Below are 19,656 nucleotides of genomic sequence, written 5' to 3' on the forward strand. Positions count from 1 at the left end.
GGGAGCCATAGAAAGTTCTTGAGCAGGGAAGGAACATCATATGTTCAGCTTTTGGTGGGGTGGGCACATGAGATGGGTGAATAATTGATAGAGCAGATTTGGGACATGCCAGGCCTGAGAGCAGATGTGGAGGGGTATTTCCCAGTGGCTGAGGTAACTGCCACTCTGTTCTGAAGAATGGGTATGTTGCTCCATGGTGGACCTGCTGTGTGTCTAGATGATGGCGCAGTGGACAGTTCTTAACTTGTGCAAGTCCTGCACCAAATGTCACTTGTAACTGCATCCCGATTTTTCTGAGGGAGGCATCCCTCCTCCCACTTGTCCTTAACCCATGTCCTTTGGGAGGTGTTGACCCAACCCCATTATTAGAGGGACTCCCTATGGCCAGGTCTGGCCAATCTTGCTGCGATTGGCTCAGGCAAGGACATGTGACCCAAATGGGTACAATGAAAGTCATCCCTGAGACTGCCTGGAACTATTGGGAATCAGCTCCTGCTTTCCTGATCAGATATGAGCTAGGAGCTGCCAGGGACACTGGGGAGAAAGAGAACTGCATGGGAATGAGGTCATCACACAAGGAAGCAAAATCGAAGAGAGACTGGAGAAAGACAGGGTATTGTTTAAGCAATTGGGTCCAGCTATATCTAAAGTGAGTACCACCCCAGGACTTTTCAATGTTCCCTTTTTTGTTTTACTCTAGGTTGAGGGTTTTTTTTTTTTTTTTTTATTGTTGTTTTTTTTTGTCACTTGTATCTGGAAAAGGCCTGACTAGTAAGTCCAACCATTTACAAATTCCAAGAGACCCTTGGAGACTCCTCTGTTTTCTAGTAGGGAAAACATTCTCAGCTCCTGTTTTTCTGCCAACTTTAGGGTTTTCAGAGAGGTTTGGGGCAGAGAATGAAAAGCAAAGAGAGAATGAAAAGCAACGATGTGGGAAGTAACAGTCCTTCCAGCCCCAAGGTTGAGTGAACCCCTCCCAGCTAATTATACCGCAGGGTTTGGGAGCAGAGCCCTTTTCATTAGACTTTTAGGAGTCTTGGAAGGATAAGGCTGGAGTTATACCAGTGAAGCTTGGAGAAAGCTTGGTGCCTCCCAGGCACTGTGCTCAGAGAAGTACATGCATCATCTCCTGAAAGCTCATATCTATCCTTGCGTCATTATTAGTGCCATTCTCCCCTTTGCAGATTTAAAAATCAAGGGTCTCTGGCTCGGTCAAGTGACCTGGTCAAGGTTTCCCAGTTTGCAAGAGGTGGAGGCAAGATTTGAACGGAGAGTTCCCTTCTCAAGAGCCCTTGTTTTTTTTTTTTTTTAACCATTAAATAAAACTACTTAAGAGGTCTTGCCACCAGATTACCATTTGGTATATCCTAGGCGCGGTGTTGACACTTTATTTGGATGATTTCATTAAGTCCCCCCAGCGTTCCTTATGTAGTTGTTGGATCTTCCTGATTAAGGAGAAACAGACCTCCGGATACCTGACGTTAATCAGGCAAAAGTTAGTGGAGATGCGGGACTCGAACTCAGGGTCTCCATTGAGTCTGGCTCTCCCAGGGACAGGGGCCTTCACTGTGCCACTTAGGCTCGTGCACGTGCTTGCACGCCTCCACGACGGAGATCACATCATTTTAGCGGCGTACTTTCCCCCAGCACTTGGGGATAATTCCCTCCTGGCCCACACCCTCGCCCCAAGCCTGGCGTAGCGGGTGAAGCAAAAGGAGCAGTATCGGGAAGGGGCGAAGGGACCTGGCCTGGGGTCGTCCGCAGCGCGGCAGGAGGCGGCGCCGAGCGCAGAATAGCGAGCGCCCCAGCGGGGCAGGACGGATGCGGAGGGGGTGGATGCAACGCTGGGAACAGCGGCCGGCTCCGAGGGCACGAGGCGGGGCGCGCGGGGAGGGGGCGCGGCGAGTGCGCGCTTGCGCGGTTGTTGCGGGGGTTATCCGCGGAGCCGCGCGCGCGCGCGTGCGCGGTTTGGGGGGGTGTTGTGGGTTGCCGCGGCGGCGCGCGGCACGGCGGGAACATGGCGCGCGGAGCCGGCGCGCGCGCCTAGCTGGCGGGACCGTTAGCTCGAGGCGGACGCGGCCCGGGCCCCGCGGGGATGGAGCAGTCGCCGCCGCCGGCGCTCGAGCCAACCCCGGGGCCGACCCCAGCACGGAGCCGAAGGCGGCGGGAGCCCGAGTCGCCGCCGGCGCCGGTGAGTGCGTGAAGGGCGCGGGCCGGGAGACTTTCTTTGTGAAACTCCGTCGGTGCGATCCGGGCCGGGCCTCGGCGGTTAACCGGCAGCCGCGAGGCGGAATCCGCGCCGCCGTCCGGGTTCGAGCCCCGCCTCACGCCGTTCGGCGGCGGGACCGGGTCTGGATCTTGCCCGCCTCAGTTTCCGCGGGAGTGTGTGTGTGCGCGCGCGCGCGGGGATGAAGGGGGGGCGGTATACAGTCGGCGCTTAATGGGCTCGGCACCTCCCCCTTACCTCCACCCTTGCAGGTTGCGGGCCCCTATCTCGGTGCCCACGGGGGAGGTAGACAGAGACGCTAGGAGACAGGTGTCGGCGCAGCCACGGGAGACTCAGGTGCAGACAGCCCCAGGTGGAATTTCAGAGAGTGAGCTGTCCGTCCTACGAAGGAAGCAAGTCTGTCAGTGGCTCAGCACAAGAGTGATTTGGGAATACTTTGCATCTACGCCAGTTTCGTGATGTGTTTGGAGTATTGGTCCGGGTGAAGGATGCTGAGCGAAATGGACTTTGGAGGTGTGGCGCTTGCTGGATGGGATGGGATGGTCTTGAGCATTGGGCTCTCAAAACAGCCTGGGTAAAAGCGCTTGATAAAAATATAGGCGTCTCAACGCATCCGTGGACTCAGGCATAGGAGATTTTGAATTTTTAACAACTCCCAGGTTGTTATGATCAGGCAGAATTGGACAAGCACTATCTTAGAGTAAGCTTCCTGTGAGCAGAGACCTGTTCTTTTTATAGCTCACCATGGCATCCTCGTACCAGGCGCGGTGCTTGGCGCATGGTAGATGGTCAGTAAATATTTGTCGGAAAACTAAATGACTTACAGAGTTTCCAAAATAGTTCTTGAGACATTTTCAGGAGCTTTTTGAGATTAATGACTGTCAGATTACTGTATAATGTGATTTTTCTTAGGTTCCATCTTAACTTTTGTGATTGTTTATGTCTTGTTTTCAATATGTTGTAGGCAAAGCAGAGTGTACATTGCTTAATATAAACCGTCAACTACGTGTACCATAGCTACGTTAAAACTAATTCTGAAACAAAATTCTGAATTAAAAAATGCATGTTTCTTTCTCTTCATCATTTGGGAACACTAGGCTTGTAGGATTTTGTTCCTTTGAGGCAGGTAAATATTTACATTTTCATCAAAGCAAATCTGAATTACTGTTTATCTATTCAGAAAAGTTGGCAATTTGCTTAAACCTCTGGGTATTTGTCCTCTGTATGTGATATTTTGAAACTGAGATTTATGTTTAGTTTAGTCAATGCTAAAATAGAATTGTTTGATTGAAAGTTATTTGATATTTCAGGGGCTGTTTTTTTCATGTTTTTTGAATTTCCATAGATTTCATTTTAGTAGTTTCTTTTTTTGTTCATTGACAAAATATGAATGTATAGGAAGACAAGACTTTAGGAGTTGAGATTGCATCTGAAGAATAAATATTGAAAAACTAGGTGCTTTATTCTGTGTATCATTTTTGTAGTTTATGTGGATATATTTGTTATTTTTATTGAGATGTAATTGATATATAACTTATTTGTTTAGGTATACAACATAATGATTTGACATTTGTATATAGTGCAAAAAGATCAGCACATAAGTCTAGTTAACCTCTATCACCACACATAATTATAAATTTGTTTTCCTGATGAGAACTTTTAAAATCTATTCTCTTAGCAACTGCAAATATACAATACAGTATTATTAACTATAGTTACTATGCTATACATTACATCCCCATGACTGACCTTTTAAAAAAGTGTCTTAAAAAAAAGCTTTGTTGAGATGTAATTCACTTACCATAAAATTAACCTCTTTAGTATACAGTTCCACAGTTTATGTATATTCACAATATGCCCAACATTACCATTATCTACTTTTAGAGCATTTTCATCACCCCACGAAGAAATCCCATACACATTAGCATTCCTTATTTGCCTTTCTCCCACCCCCTGGCAATAAATAACCTAATTTCTATCTCCCTTAATTTAGCTACCCTGGGAATTTAACAATGTAATCTTTTTTTTTTTTTTTTTAACAATGTAATCTTATAATGTGGTATCAGTACTCCATTCCTTTTTATTGCTGAATAATATTCCATTGGAAGGATATACACTTTGTTTATCTGTTTATCTGTTGGTAGACATGTGGGTTTTTTCTACTTTTTGGTTATACTTGTCCCGTGGTATTTGCTGGGGATTGGTTCTAGGACCCCTACAGATACCAAAATCCCCAGATGATCAAGTACTTTATATAAAATGGTATAGTATTTGCATATAACCTGTGCACATCCTCCTGTACACGTTAAATCATCTCTAGATTACTTATAATACCTAGTACAATGTAAATGCTGTATAAATAGTTGGTACACTGTATTGTTTAGGAAATAATGACAAGAAGAAAGTCTGTTCATGTTTGGTACAGACGCAACCATCCTAGGCCTAACTAGGCGTAACCTGTGTCAGGAACAACATAATCTTTTCTGAATATTTTCCATCCAAGATTGAATCCATGGATGCAGAACCTGTGTATACAGAGGGCCAACTGTATTATGAATCATGCTGCTATGAATACTTGTATACACGTTTTAGTTTGGACATATGTTTTAATTTCGGGCATATCCCAGTTGATGGGTCACATGCTAACTCTATTTTAACCTTTTGAGGAGCTGCCAACTGGTTCCTAAGGCACTGCATTGTTGTACATTCCCACCAGTGATGTGTGAGGGTTCCAGTTTCTACATCCTTGTCAGTACTACTTGTTATTGTCTGTCTTTTTAACTTTAGCCATCCTAGTAGGTGTGAAATGGTATCTCATTGCAATTTTGATTTGCATTTCCCTGATCACTAATGATGTTGGGCATATTTTTTGGGCTTATTGACCATTTGGAGAAATGACTATTCAAATCCTCTGTCTGTTTTTTGGGGGGAGGGGTCCATCTTTGAATTGGGTTGTCTTTTTATTATTGAGTTGTGGAAGTTCTTTAAATATTCTGGATACTAACCCTGAGTCAAATATATGAGTTGCAAATAGTTTCTCCCTTTCTGTAGGTTGTCTTTTCACCATTTTGATAATATCCTTTGTTGCAAAAAAAGTTTTGTGATAGAGTCCACTTATCTATTTTTTTCTTTTGTTGCTCATATCTTAGAATCCACGGCCAAATCCAAGGTGATGAAGGTTTACGCCTGCCTATACCTTCTTCTAATAGTTTTAAATTTTAGCTCTTATGCTTACTTAGGTTGTTAGTCCATTTTGAGTTAATTTTGGTAACGGTGTAAGGTAGTGGTCCAGATTCATTCTTTTGCATATGGTGATCCTGATCCAGCACTTTATATTGAAAAAAAAACCACAAAAAATATTATCACACTGAATGGACTTTTGCACCCTTATTGAAAATCAACTGACCATATGTTAGGTTTATTTCTGGATTGTCAATTTTATTCTATTGTTTCTTTCTGTGCCAGCATTACGCTATTTGATTATAGTAGCTCTTTAATAGTTTTGAAATTGTGTAAGTTCTGTAAATTTGTTCTTCGTTTTCAAGACTGTTTTGGCTTTTCTAGATTCCTGGATTTTTAGGATCAGTTTATCAATTTCTGCCAAAAAAATTGCTGGGATTTTTATAGGGATTGTGTTTAATCTGTCCTTTCAGTGATGTTTTGTAGTTTTCAGGTCCAACTCTTGTGCTTCTTTCAAAAATTTTCCCCAAGTATTTTATTCTGTTTAATGCTGTTGTACATGGAACTGTTTTTAAAATTTCATTTCAGATTGTTAATTTTTCACCACTTGTTCATTGCTAGTGTACAGAAGAAATACAGTTGAGTTTGGGTTATATCTTTTAACTTCATCATTTAGTGGTAGACTGTTCCAATTTTCTGTTTCAAATCTTCCCTCCAAACTAGAGAAGAAGAATGGTCTTTGAAAGTTTAAATATGAATGCAGATTTAGGTTCCTATCCCTTAAATTTTGTTTCTGCTACTTACGAGTTGTATGAGTCTTGACCAGTTTTAACTGTTACACATCTCAGTGTTCTCATGATGTACTGGGACAGTAATATTAATATATATCCCAAAGAATTGTTAAATAAAGGAGAATATAGGTAGATAGTTAGAACACTGTCTTACATGTGGTAGGGATTTGGTATTTGTTGTTTATGTTTTTCTGTTAATTAACTCCATTTAAAAGCATGCCAAAAAGCAAGCAAAACACCAAACCCAAACAAAAATAACCAAAAAACTTCCCTAAAACAAACAAACCCCAAACCACAGACCCCCTCCCACACACAAAAAAACCACAAAGAATAAAACCACAAACAAAAACCTCAAACCTCTTCCTGTCCCTATCACTTTTCTGTGACCCAAGAAAACTCTGTGAGTGCTTGAGGGATAGTGGAAGACAAAGTCTCTCACACTATACTTGGATTGTAAAAGCTTGCTAAATCTAGACTGCTTTATGGGGTGTTTGACAATGTATTTGTAATTATTATTAAAAATAATAAGTGTAACTTAAACCTGTTTGTTTTTATCCCATAGTTCTTATTTAACGTGCTGTTCTTCCACTACTTGTTTCTTCTAACAGCAGAAGCAATATATAATATATTTTTTCATTCCTATTTATTTATTTATTTATTTATTTATTTATTTTATTAGTTTCAGGTGTACAGAACAACATAACGATTCGACATTTATACCCCTCACAAAGTGATACCCCCCCAAGTCTACTACCCCTCTGACATTGTACATGACTATTATAATACCATTGACTATATTCCCTCTGCTGTACTTTACATCCCGTGACTATATAAATATATATTTAATTATAGTTGACAGAAGCAGTATTTTTTTAATTAAATTTGATGGTTACAATTCTTGTTTCTTTTGAATGATTGCTATTTAAAAAAACTCTGTCAGAGACAAAGGTTGATGTTTGAAATTAAACCTAATAGTGCTTTTGGTGTCTCTTTAGTAGCTAGAGTAGATTACTATTTTGTATGGGAAGAAATCAGAGACACAGTATAACCCAAATATGGTGCTTGGAACGTATCATGTTATAATAATTGAATGTGTATTCACTATGAACCAAATAAAATAATTGTTTACACTGCAAATACTATTTTAACAATAAAAATTTACCTCCAAAATCACAACTATCATTAAATTTATAACTTGGAAAACCACAGATTGGTAACACATAGACATTTCTATAAGACAAATTAAAATCAAAGTTGATTTTTATTTGAACAAGAACCCCTTTTCTTATTGTGAAAGCTAAATGTGTACATTCTATAAAATTAGGAAATATAAGACAAGCAAAAACAAAAGAAAACAAAATCCCATAACATTACCCACACAGTGATTGCTACTATTAGTACCTTAATACTTTCCTTTCTGGAACTTTTTCTGTGCATCTTTCTATCTAACAGAAGTTACACACATTCACACAAATGCATACAGGCATTTTAACTAACAAAACTGTACAAAGTGACTTTAATTTTTATTATATTTAAAATAAGCTTTATTTAAGTATACTTTGCATACTATAAAATTCACCAATTTTAAGTGTATAGTTTTATGATTTCTGACAAATATATACAGTTCTGTAATCATCACCACAGTCAGTAGAATAGAAAACTGTTCCTTTTTATTAGTGAGTGTCACTCCATTGTATGTGTCCAGCAATTTACTATCCATTCACCAGTCAATGGACATTTTGGTTGTTTCCAGCTTTTGGTGACTGAGAATACAGTTACCATGAACATTCACATAACAGTCATTGTGTGTTTCATATATATATGCATATATTTTAGTAAGTACTTAAGAGAGGGATTGTTGGTTTGTGTGGTGAATATATATAATTTTTTTTTTTTTTTTTTTAAGATTTTATTGGGGAAGGGGAACAGGACTTTATTGGGGAACAGTGTGTACTTCCAGGACTTTTTTCCAAGTCAAGTTGTTGTCCTTTCACTCTTAGTTGTGGAGGGTGCCATTCAGCTTCAAGTTGTTGTCCTTTCAGTCTTAGTTGTGGGGGGCGCAGTTCAGCTCCAGGTCCAATTGCCGTTGCTAGTTGCAGGGGGCACAGCCCATCATCCCTTGCGGGAGTCGAAACCGGCAACCTTGTGGTTGAGAGCCGCACTCCAACCAACTGAGCCATCTGGGAGGCAGCTCAGCTTAAGGTGCAGTGTTCAATCTTAGTTGCAGGGGGTGGAGCCCACCATCCCTTGCGGGACTTGAGGAATTGAACCGGCAACCTTGTGGTTGAGAGCCCACTGGCCCATGTGGGAATCCAACCGGCAGCCTTCAGAGTTAGGAGCATGGAGCTCTAACCACCTGAGCCACCGGGCCGGCCCATGTATAATGTTTTGAAACCTTTTTTGTTTTCAGTCAGTGATCCCTCTCCCTGTATCTTGCCATTAAACATTTTTTCCAATCTACTCCAAAATTTTCTTTAAGCTGTTGTGTCAAAATCAATATCTAGTTCAGGACCATATCTTAATTAATGTCACTTAAGTTTCTTTTAATCTAGCATGGTCCCTTTTTTCCTGACACTGACTCACAGGAGGGACCAAACCAGGTGTCCTTCAGAATGTCCTATCTTCTGGATTTGTCTGGTAGCTTCCATGTTACATCATTTATCTTGTTACTTGACACTGTATGGCAAGACTTGATGGATACAAGTTAAATATTTTTGACTAGATTATATTATTGGTAATGTCTACTTAATTTTGCCATATAAGACTCGTTTTATCATTAGTATTTTCTTCTGTAGAGAAAGGGAAAGCAGTGATAATGTCCCTCTATTTTTTAAGTAGAGATCAGAGACTAGTCTCTTTTACTAGAGACCAGAAGCAGTACTGGGAGATTGAAAAGGCCATAACAATAACTAGAAGAACATGCATTATTTTAAATGATTAATTGTGTAAAGTTAACTTGCAGTAATCTGAAATGTGATTTGTTGAGATTCTAGTGTACAAATAATTGATGATTTGTAATGAGGATGTGATACTAATTTTGTGTCTAAATAATGAGATTGCTAAGAAAGAGCAGGTAGTCTAACACAGCAAACTTGACTTTGTGTTGTGGTTTTGCAATAGTAAAAAAAAGAAAAAGAAAAAGGTTAGCTGTGACTTAAACAAGGGAAGGCATATTAACATTGTATGTGGTTTCTCATTCCGTCATTATATATTTGGTTTTTGATATTTTCACTGACTAATTTTGCTGTAGTGGAAGTTCAAATATTACCGTAGTAGTGTTTCAACTTACTATGGACTTATTTCAGAAAATGGAAAAATTTGTCAGTATTTTTTGTGCTTGCAGCATTGCATAAAGAATATCACTTTGATAAAGATGAAAATTGCTAAGATTATTATAGTTCTCTAATGTCAGTCATCATAAAAGGAAGTCAAATTAACATTGATACTTATGTTTTGCTAAATCATGCATATCGCAAGTCATTAGTGCTCATTTTTAGATTATAGACACAAGAAAAAATAATTCTTGAAGATGAGAAGGAAATAGTAATGATAGAATAGATTAAGAGAAAAAGATATATTGGAAAAGAATCAACCAAATAAGTAGAAAGTAGACATAAATGGAGCTAGGAGGAGAGAAGAGGATAATGATTAGATTTACAGAACAGACATTCTAAAAAATATTATTGGGATCTCTGTTATAACTGGATCTCTGTATAACAATCTCTTTTGTGATTGAACTCTGAAGAATCATGTACAGCTAGAATGGATGTAGTTCTTTGACGCTCAAGGTATTTTTCTTGGTTATTGTGTTTTAGCTGTTGGACTGGGAAGTTTAAGGAATGTAATTTTAAAATAAGAAGTCGTCTAATTTTGACATCCCATGTTCATGGTCCAGAAGACAACATTGTTAAGATGGCAATACTCACCCAAATGAAATAAAGATTAAGTGCAATCCCTATCAAAATCGCAACTGCGTTTTTTGCAGAAATTGACAAACTGATCCTAAAATCCTCATAGAAATGCAGAGTACCCAGAATAGCCAAGACAGTCTTGAAAAAGAAGAGCAAACTTAGAGGACTCACACTTCCCAATTGCAAAATCTACTATAAAGCTACAGTAATCAAGACAGTGTGATACTGACATAAGGATAACACAGATAATGGAATTAAGAGTCCACAAATAAACTCTCACATTTATGGTCAAATGATTCTCAACAGTGGTGCAAAGACCATTCAATGGGGGAAAAAAGTTCTTTTCAGCAAATAGTGCTGCATAACACATGCAAAAGATTGAATTTGGACTCCTACTTCACACCATACACCAAAATTAATCAAATCTAAATGTAAGAGCAAAAACAGTAAGACTTTTATCAGAAAATACTGGAGTAAATCTTTGTGAGCTCAGGTTAGGCAACGATTTTTTAAATATAATACTAAAAGCACAAGCAACAAAAGCAAAAGTAGATAAATTGGACTTCATCAAAATTAAAAACTTTTCTGTGTCAAAGGAAGTGTCAAGAAAGTGAAAAGAAATCCCACATAAAAGAAGAAAATATTTGCAAATCATATATCTGATAAGGAACTTGTATCAAGTATATACAGAGGGTGCCAAAAAAAATGTATACACATTTTAAGAAAGGAAAAAACTATTAAAATTGTAATGCTCAATATATACCAATATCAAAAGATGAATACAAATCATATTTGACTTCTGCAATTACAAGAGGTGCTAAAAGTGCTTACCATCAGCATCCAGACACTTCTGATTATGGCGAACTACTGCTTGAGCAACGTTGACCAAGGTGTCCACATGTATACATTTTTTTTGGCACCCCTGGTATAAAGAACACTTACAACTCAATGATAGACAGCCCAGTTAAAAAATTGAACAAAGTATTTGGGTGACATTTCTTAGTGAATATATACAAATGGCCAATAAGCACATTAAAAGGTATGCAACATCGTTAGTCAGGGAAATGCAAATAAAAACCACAGGATACCATTTCATACCTACTAGGATGGCTAACGTAAAAAAGACAGACAATAGCAAGTGTTGGTGAGGATGTGGAGAAATTGGAGCCCTCGTACATTGCTGATGAGAATGTAAAGTGATGCAGCCATTTTGCAAAACAGTTTGGCAGTTCTTCAGAACGCTAAAACATAGAGCTGCCATATGGCCAGCCCAATAATTCTACTCCTAGGTATATAGCTGAGAGAAATAAAAGCATTTGTCCACACAAAAACTTGTATATGAATGTTCATAGCAGCATTATTCGTAATAGCCAAAAGGTGGAAACAACTCATATGTGCATCAGCTAACTGTTGAATAGATAAATAAAATGTGGTATATCCATACAATGGAATATTATTTAGCTAGAAAAAGGAAGAAGTACCAATACATGATACAATGCAGATGAACCTTGAAAACATTACTCCCACTGAAAGAAACTAGTCACAAAAGATCACATATTGTATGATTCCATTTATGTGAAATATTCAGCACAGGCAAATCCATAGAGACCCAAGATGGATTGTTATTTGCCAAGGACTTGGGAATGAGGGAGGAAAGACTACCACTGGGCATGGGGTTTCTTTTTTGGGGGTGATAGAAATATTAAAATTGTGATAATGTTTACAAAATGTGGATAAATAAAAAAACATTGAACTGTATACATTAAATGGATGAATTTTGTTTTTGATTTTTTTTTTAATTGAGAATGTTGGGGAACAGTGTGTTTCTCCAGGGCCCATCAGCTCCAAGTCGTTGTCCTTCAGTCTAGTTGTGGAGGGCGCAGCTCAGCTCCAAGACCAGTTGCCGCTTTCAATCTTTAGTTTTAGGTGGCAAAGCCCATCATCCCATGCGGGAATTGAACTGGCAACCCTGTTGTTGAGAGCTCACGCTCTAACCAACTGAGCCATCCGGCGGCCCCTCTGTAAGCTCAGTGGTAGCTTGTTGTCTTCAATCTAGTTGGGGAGGGTACAGCTCACTGGCCCATGTGGGAATTGAACTGGCAACCCTGTTCAGAGCTCATGTTCTAACCAACTCAGCCAATCAGCCACCCCAAATGGATGAATTTTATGACATGTAACATATATATATATAGTTCGGGTGTAGAAAGAGAAAATTAGGAAATAAAAAAATGTCTACTATTTTAAAATACTAATTAAAGATGGTCTCCTAAAGTCTTCATTTGCCCCCCCACCCATTTTAATTTTCACTGATACATGGTAAAACGAGCAGGATTATACTTGTCATCTGAGGCTGTTTTAGGGAGTGACAAACTAAATCCAAAAGTAATATTTAAAATAGAGTATATATGTATAAACAATTTCAAGTATATGGAAAAGTACATTGAATCCAATAATAATCTCCTAATATTTTCTCATTACTTTAATAATTATTAACATTTTGTCAATAATTAGATATATTTTACAAAATAGTTAAGATTTGTAGAATGTCTTTGCATTTTCTAAAATAAAATAAACGTTCACTAAGCATTTATGTAGAGAACTCCTAAAATTAAGATGGATGAGAAAGTTTCTGTGAATTAAAAAATGTCATGTGAACATGTTAAGATGTCTGAATTTGCTTTGAAATAATTAGGTCTATAAATGACAACATTTTTAATGCAAGCATATTACCTTTCATGTGCTTGTGAGATTACTGTGCCAAATTCTAGAATAGAGGAACCTGTCAACTCCATAAGACTTTCTCTGACCTGTTCTGTACTAGGAGCTTAGTTTCCTGATATTTTATTAGTGTAATTTGTTATTGAAGAGTATATATTTAATAAAGCCAAACACCTTTTATTTTGGAGTTAACGAGTTACACAGCTGGGTATATTCTCCCTCTCCTCTCAGGAGTTTGCATGTTACCAATGTGATTTTGGAATTCAGGCAACTTGATTGGACACTTGACCCTGTGTCCTGTGTGTAGTTTCTTATCATTAGGAAAAGTTTATTACAGCAGATTGCACAGTTTCCTGATAAGGTACTAAAAACACTGCCACAATTGCTTTTGTTCTGTATGTACTGTTTTTGTATTGAGTGCTGTCTTGGATTCTTATGGTTTTAGCTTGAGTAGACACAGGATTTTTGAAATATGCTCCACTGTCAAATAATGCTCTTGTTAAATTCATTGCTTCCTAATCTCCACAAAGATTTATAAAAACCATTTATAAAAATTGCTCAGGAAATTGGCCATAAATTCCAAATATATTTTATAAAAAATAAAATTTTCATTAGGCACATTTGGAAGTTCAGTGTAAATTATAGAGTACTTGTGTGGCATTAGTCTTTTGGTTTCACATTATTACAGCTAACGTATTGTGCTTACTGTATATTAGGCACGGTTGTAAGTCCTTTATGTATATTAACTCATTTAATCCTCACAACTACCCTATGAGGTAGGTACTTCTGTTATCTCTGGTTTACACATAAGGAAACTGAGATATAGTGAAGTTATTAAGTAACTCGCTGAACATCACAGCTAGGAAGCTGAGTTGCTCTTGGATTCTAATTTAGCTGTCTGGTCCTGGAGTCTACATTCTTAATTGTTATACTAGACTGTTTTTTATTTGAATGGTCATTAAGCAAGTAGTGATCAATTATAACTATTTTTTACTACTGAATATTAGACTTATTGCAGGGAAACAATATAGGCAATTCCCCTGAGGATCTTGTTAAAACAGATTTTGTGAAGTTTAAGGTTATGTTGGCACAGTGGTATTCTGAAATTTGAGTCTTAAAACTGATAGAGTGGAAGGATGAGTATTTGATACTAAGTTTATTCTTAAATTTTATTACCATAACTTTTTATCAATACAAAGATAAAACTAACTACAATGTAAGCAATCTATTTTTTAAATATTTGAAGTTAGAAAACTTATTAAGCCAATACTAATGTAATAGTTGAGATAAATGTTTCTTGAATGAATCATGGGAATTAAAACAGATAATGAAAGAAAAGTATTAAATGAAATGAGGCTATATAAAAACAATAGTTTTTAAGATAGTAAAGGATGATTCTTATTTTGTGTGCATCTCTGAAACAAAAGAAATTATAAAATGAAGACAATCACTGCTTATATCTTCTTTGTTTATTGATGAAGAGTAATCAGTCTTTATAGTGCAAATTAAAAGTTAATTAAAGACAAAGTGTATTAATACTATAAGTTGTTTATTGTTTCAGAGTCTTAGCCTTAGGCAATGTTTGTGAAATAAATGTATAATTATAGTTTCCTGAGAAATTTTTTTTTTTGTTAACGAAATGAATTCCAGGTATTTATTCTTTATTTGAATTTCTTGTGAGGTCAAAAAAAAGATATATAATTAATATTAATTTTTGAGTTTATTCTTTATTCTCAAAAGAAAGAGAGTTGGAAGAGTTGAATGTCTGGGCAGCCTGATGGCTCAGTTGGTTAGAGCGCGAGCTTTTAACACCAAGGTTGCCATTTTGATTCATAGGGGCCAGTGAGCTGCGCCCTTCACAACTAGATTGAAGGATGTCGCCTTGGAGCTGATGGGCCCTGGAGAGACACACTGTTCCCCAATAAAAATTTAAAAAAAAGGAAAGAAAATAGTAGCTTGAGCTTGGAGCGGAGTTGCGGGTGCGTGGCCGGTTTGCCCAGTGGTTAGAGCGTGGTGCTCATAACACCAAGGTCACGGGTTTGATTCCCACATGGGCCAGTGAGCTGCACCCTCCACAACTAGATTGAATGACAACGACTTGACTTGGAGCTGATGGGTCCTGGAGGGATGCGCTGTTCCCCAATATTCCACAATTAAAAAAAAAAGTTTTGAATTTTACACTGTTATGTTTTTTGTGTTTTTTTTTAAGTGTGTTTTTCCAGGACCCATCAGCTCCAAGTCAAGTAGCTGTTTCAATCTAGTTGTGGAGGGCGCAGCTCACAGTGGCCCACGCGGGGATAGAACCAGCAAACTTGTTGTTAAGAGCACCACGCTCTAACCAACTGAGCTAACTGGCTGCCCCTACACTGTTATGTTTTAAGTCATGTCTATTTGTAAACTCAAAGCTATTTAGAGAATAATTTTAAGTGTTTTTTTAATCCTTTGTGAGAATGGTTGTAAACAGGTTAGCAGGTATAGAGAAATAGGGTTACTTTTCTATTTTTCAGAGTACATATTTATTTCTAGTTGAAGTTGGAAGAGTTAGAATTAATTCATGTGTTTACTAGTTAAATTTTTTTCAGATGTGCTTGATTTCCCACCATTGTCATAGCATTTTGATTGATTTTACAGAGGGTGTTGTGAAAGTAAATTTATATCAATTTGGCTCAAAAAGTTGAACAAATTTTGTTTTTCTTGTGTAGTATTTTATTACCATTTTGCATAGAGACTTCAGATGCTGCAGTGTTTTAACATTGGCTATTTGTAGTCCTGACTCCTTGATCATTACACTAAAAACACATATCATTATATTTAAAAATAAATCAAGAAAGTAAAAAAATACTTTCATTAAGTTTTCATTTATATAAAGTTTGTGTGTAAGACATGCATTTAATATTAAGGATCAGGACTCTTTAATTATATATTCTTACCCCAGCATATTTTTGAGCTTCAGTCAATATGAATAATAGTTTATAAGATAAATTGTACATATCTTCCATGAATCAATTTACTTCTGACTTCTGAGTGGAACACTAGTGAAGGCAGTAGTTTTATTTTGCAGTGTGGAAGATTATTTCTTTACATTAATGCTGCCCATTTTATCCTGTAGTCTTTGGGGCACCAGAAGTGCGTTGCCAGGTTGGATGTTCTCAGCAGAGAGTTTTGAAGAATCTGTCAGTGTGTGAAAAAATGATTTTCCACATAGCTGTAAATCCAGATATAAACTTTAAGAACATGTAAGCAAGTTGTGTTCAGTAAGTGTTGGCATTTGCCTCAGATTTAGAGGGAGTTATGAATCATGGCATTGTAGCATGTGTAGTGGTCAAAAGCATGGGATCTGTCCCTTCTTGTCCCATCTATGAAGTGAGAATGCTACGTTGCCTACTCCACAGGGTCTTTTTAAAACAGTCCAGTCACGTAGTACGTGCTCAATAAATATTAGGTGTGGTTTTTGTTAGGGTTGTTACCATTTTGCTACCATTATTATTATTATTACTTTCAGTAGTGGGAGTTGATTGTTAGATACAGATTGATGACACTGATTTTGATCCCCTGCACAAAGTTGTATTATTAAACAGATAGTTTATATGACCTTAGAACAGAAAGTATTTTGCCAGTCATCTCTTACCTCGAAATCTGTTTTGTTTATTCTTTGTGATCCTGGGGTCTGGGACTCTTGCAAGTCGCATTTCTGCACTGCCAGCTGCTCTCTGTTCTGCTGGCAGATAGGGGGCAGTAAAGGGCTGGAGAAGGCGGGAAAGACTTGCTCTTTCTTCTTTGCGCTCTGTGGCCTTCCTTTCTGCTATTCTGTGAGTGCCACTCTAACAACACTTTTTCATCCGGGCAGCTCCAGTACCTTCCTGTAGCAGTTGCTGGATCCAGTTGCCAGTTTTTATAGCACTTAACCAGTTTCATCAGGCTTCCTTCAGAAACCACCAGGACCAGCCAGCCAATGCCCCTTTTCAGAGGTTTGGATCCCAGGCCCATGGGGCCTCTTGTAGAAAATCAGACACCAGCACCAGCTGAGCAGTGCCGTCTCCTAAGAAGTCTGAGTTTAAGTTCCCTGGCCCTTCTTCTAAGCTTTTGGTAGCCTAGCCCGGGTGTGGTAGCTGCTTTTTGTAGTTACTGTCTCTTTGATTTCTAGAGTTCTCTTTTTGCCCCTTCAGCTCTTTACCTAAAAACTTCATACTCAGATAATAAATCTTACATAACATTCTATTTGTTCAAGTAACAGTTATGGTTTCTGTCTTTCTGACTGAATCCTGACTAATGTAGATAGAGGTGAAAAGGGCAAGTAGCCAACATAGGTTCACTTAAAAACTTCTCTCATTACCTTTTTTTAGAAAAAGGGTGATTCTAAGATAACATAGTGTATTTTGATTTTCCTAAATAATTTTATGAAGTATCCCATGATAATCTTATGGACAACATGAATCTTGTAGATTTAATGATAATAAAGTTGTCGAATTAGATAATCAGAGAGTCGATAGAAACCTGCGGGAAGTCTGTATCAAAACACAGGACTCTATTTTTTAAAAATCTAGTCTTATTTAATAATATTGTATCCTGGATAAAGGCATGAGAGTTTTCACAAATAATACACTGAAAAAATTAAGAAATTGAAATTGATGTACTAGAACAATAAGATGAAACCACCACGATATTCTGTGATCTTGACAAGTGCAAGGATCATGTGTTTTCTTTTTCTTTCTTTGTTTCCTTCCTTCCTTCCTTCCTTCCTTCCTTCCTTCCTTCCTTCCTTCCTTCCTTCCTTCCTTCCTTCCTTCCTTCCTTCCTTCCTAAATGCCTGGCATAAAGTATGTGCCCAGTAGTTGAATATGTTGATAAATCACGGCAAAATTCATCAATTATAAATGAGGTTCTGCATTTAGATTAAATACAGATGAACAAACCTTACTTATCCACAGTTTGTGGGAAAAATTTTTGGTTCTCTTTAAGCTCAACGTGATCTAAATATGTTCAATCACTAAGAAGCTAATGAAAGTAGTCTTAGAACTGATTAATGAAAATAGTGTTATAGTATTAGAAAGCTGCTGTTGGTTCTCCCCCGTTCTGAGTCTGAGTCCAGTTTTAAGAACTATATTTTTAGAGGAACATACTAGTTAACCAGAAAGCATCCTAAAAAGTGACTAGGCCATGTGATGAACATTTGAGTGAATTTAAGGTTTTTAGAGAGAAAACATCATTTCCTACCCCTCACCTAAAGATTTACTGGTCCACTCAGTGGGAATGGTTGTTCAAGTGATAGATTTGTGATAATGTGTCTTCTTAAAGGATGTGCTAAGAAAACACCTCACAGTGAGGGAAGGGAAAGGAAGGACTAGGCATAAATGTTTTTTTTAAGCCCCTGAGCAGTCACCCCTGAGCAGTTCCTGACCAGGGCTTTAGCAGGGTCTCAGTTCTGGGAAGGCCGAAACTGGCTTGGGTGTACATAGTCAAATTAAGGGTTTACTAGATTGCTGCTTTTTAGTCCTAACAAGTTACTGAGGGCACATGGGCTTTTAAATGAAGTGGTGGAAGAGGTACAGCTTATCAAAGAGAAATGAGCAGACACCCTGATTAACTCCTCTTCCTGGCTCTTTCTCCCAAGTGAAAAGTAAGTGTTGCAAGGACAGGAAGTTTAGCACACAACAATCCTCAACTGCAAATGCTGTAGCAACATTCAAGAGATGTGGGAACTGTGTACAATATCTGAAGGCAGAACACTTTAAATGTTGTTTTAGGGCACAAAACTCAGACCAATGGTTGGAAGTTTTAGGGAGGAAGATTTAGGCTAATGAAAAACCTTTCTGGACAACAAATAATACTATGTTTCCCCAAAAATAAGACCTAGCTGGACAGTCAGCTCTAATGCGTCTTGTGGAGCAAAAATTAATATAGTAAATAAGTAAAATAAGTAAAGATTAATATAGTAAAATATAGTAAAATAAGTAAAATATCATGTAAGACCTAGTCTTACAGTAAAATAAGACCGGGTCTTATATAATATAATATAAGACCGGGTATATTATATAATACATAATATGAATACAATATAATATAATACCAGGTCTAATATAATATAATATAATACCCAGTCTTGTATTAATTTTTGCTCCAAAAGACACATTAGAGCTGATTGTCCAGTTAGGTCTTATTTTCGGGGAGACACGGTAGGAAGTTGTATTTTCTGATGAAGGCTTGTAATGTAGGTATTCTGTGGTATACCCTGAGGGCATCAAATGGGCAAGTGGTAAAGTTGCTGTCAGTTTCCTTTTTTGCAATATCGAGATGCTTAACTTGGTGCTTCATCTGATTGAAGGACTATCCTGGCCTACGGAACAGATTGAGGGAGTACCTGCAGTCAAAACTAGTATTTTCTGAAGAAAGATTTGTCTGTGTCAGCCCAGAACAAATGACATTCTCAAAGGTTTGCAATGTAAAACATGGCTAAAAAAGTTTTGCTCTAAAAAATTTCTAAACAGATATCCATCAACTATAGAACTAAATCTCACAAATGTTTCTATGAACTTTTAGTTCTGAGCAACATAACTTCCCTTTGAAATTTCCAAGTCAGAGTATTATAGAATGTTCCCTTAAATAAATAAATAGACCAAGATAATTGAGATTTGAATATAAACTTATTATATTTTGAAAGATGTCTGCCAAAAACAATAGAATAGTTGCTATCAAGACATTATTTTTGATGACAATTAGATAGCAAAATTGATTAGCGTAACCTTTTATTTTCGGTAGCAAGGAAACCGCTACCAGATCATGCTTCTACTGTTTCGTGGACTCCAAGGGATGTCCATGGTTCAATTCACAT

General features: G+C 37.7%; 1 protein-coding gene across 2 annotated transcripts in view; it reads left to right on the forward strand.

The window, feature by feature from the left end:
• Window positions 1-1,984: 1,984 nt before the first annotated feature.
• Window positions 1,985-19,656, forward strand: part of TTC28 (tetratricopeptide repeat domain 28) — a 611,103-nt gene continuing 593,431 nt past the window's right edge. For both annotated transcript variants that reach the window (XM_074321572.2, XM_074321573.2), the window contains exon 1: window positions 1,985-2,191. In XM_074321572.2, coding sequence (XP_074177673.2) covers window positions 2,096-2,191 — 96 coding nt within the window. In that variant the 5' untranslated portion in view covers window positions 1,985-2,095. The remainder of the gene's footprint in view (window positions 2,192-19,656) is intronic.

This window comes from Rhinolophus sinicus, chromosome 9 (assembly GCF_057876585.1).
Source record: "Rhinolophus sinicus isolate RSI-liver-muscle chromosome 9, RSI-T2T, whole genome shotgun sequence".
Taxonomy (NCBI): domain Eukaryota; kingdom Metazoa; phylum Chordata; class Mammalia; order Chiroptera; family Rhinolophidae; genus Rhinolophus; species Rhinolophus sinicus.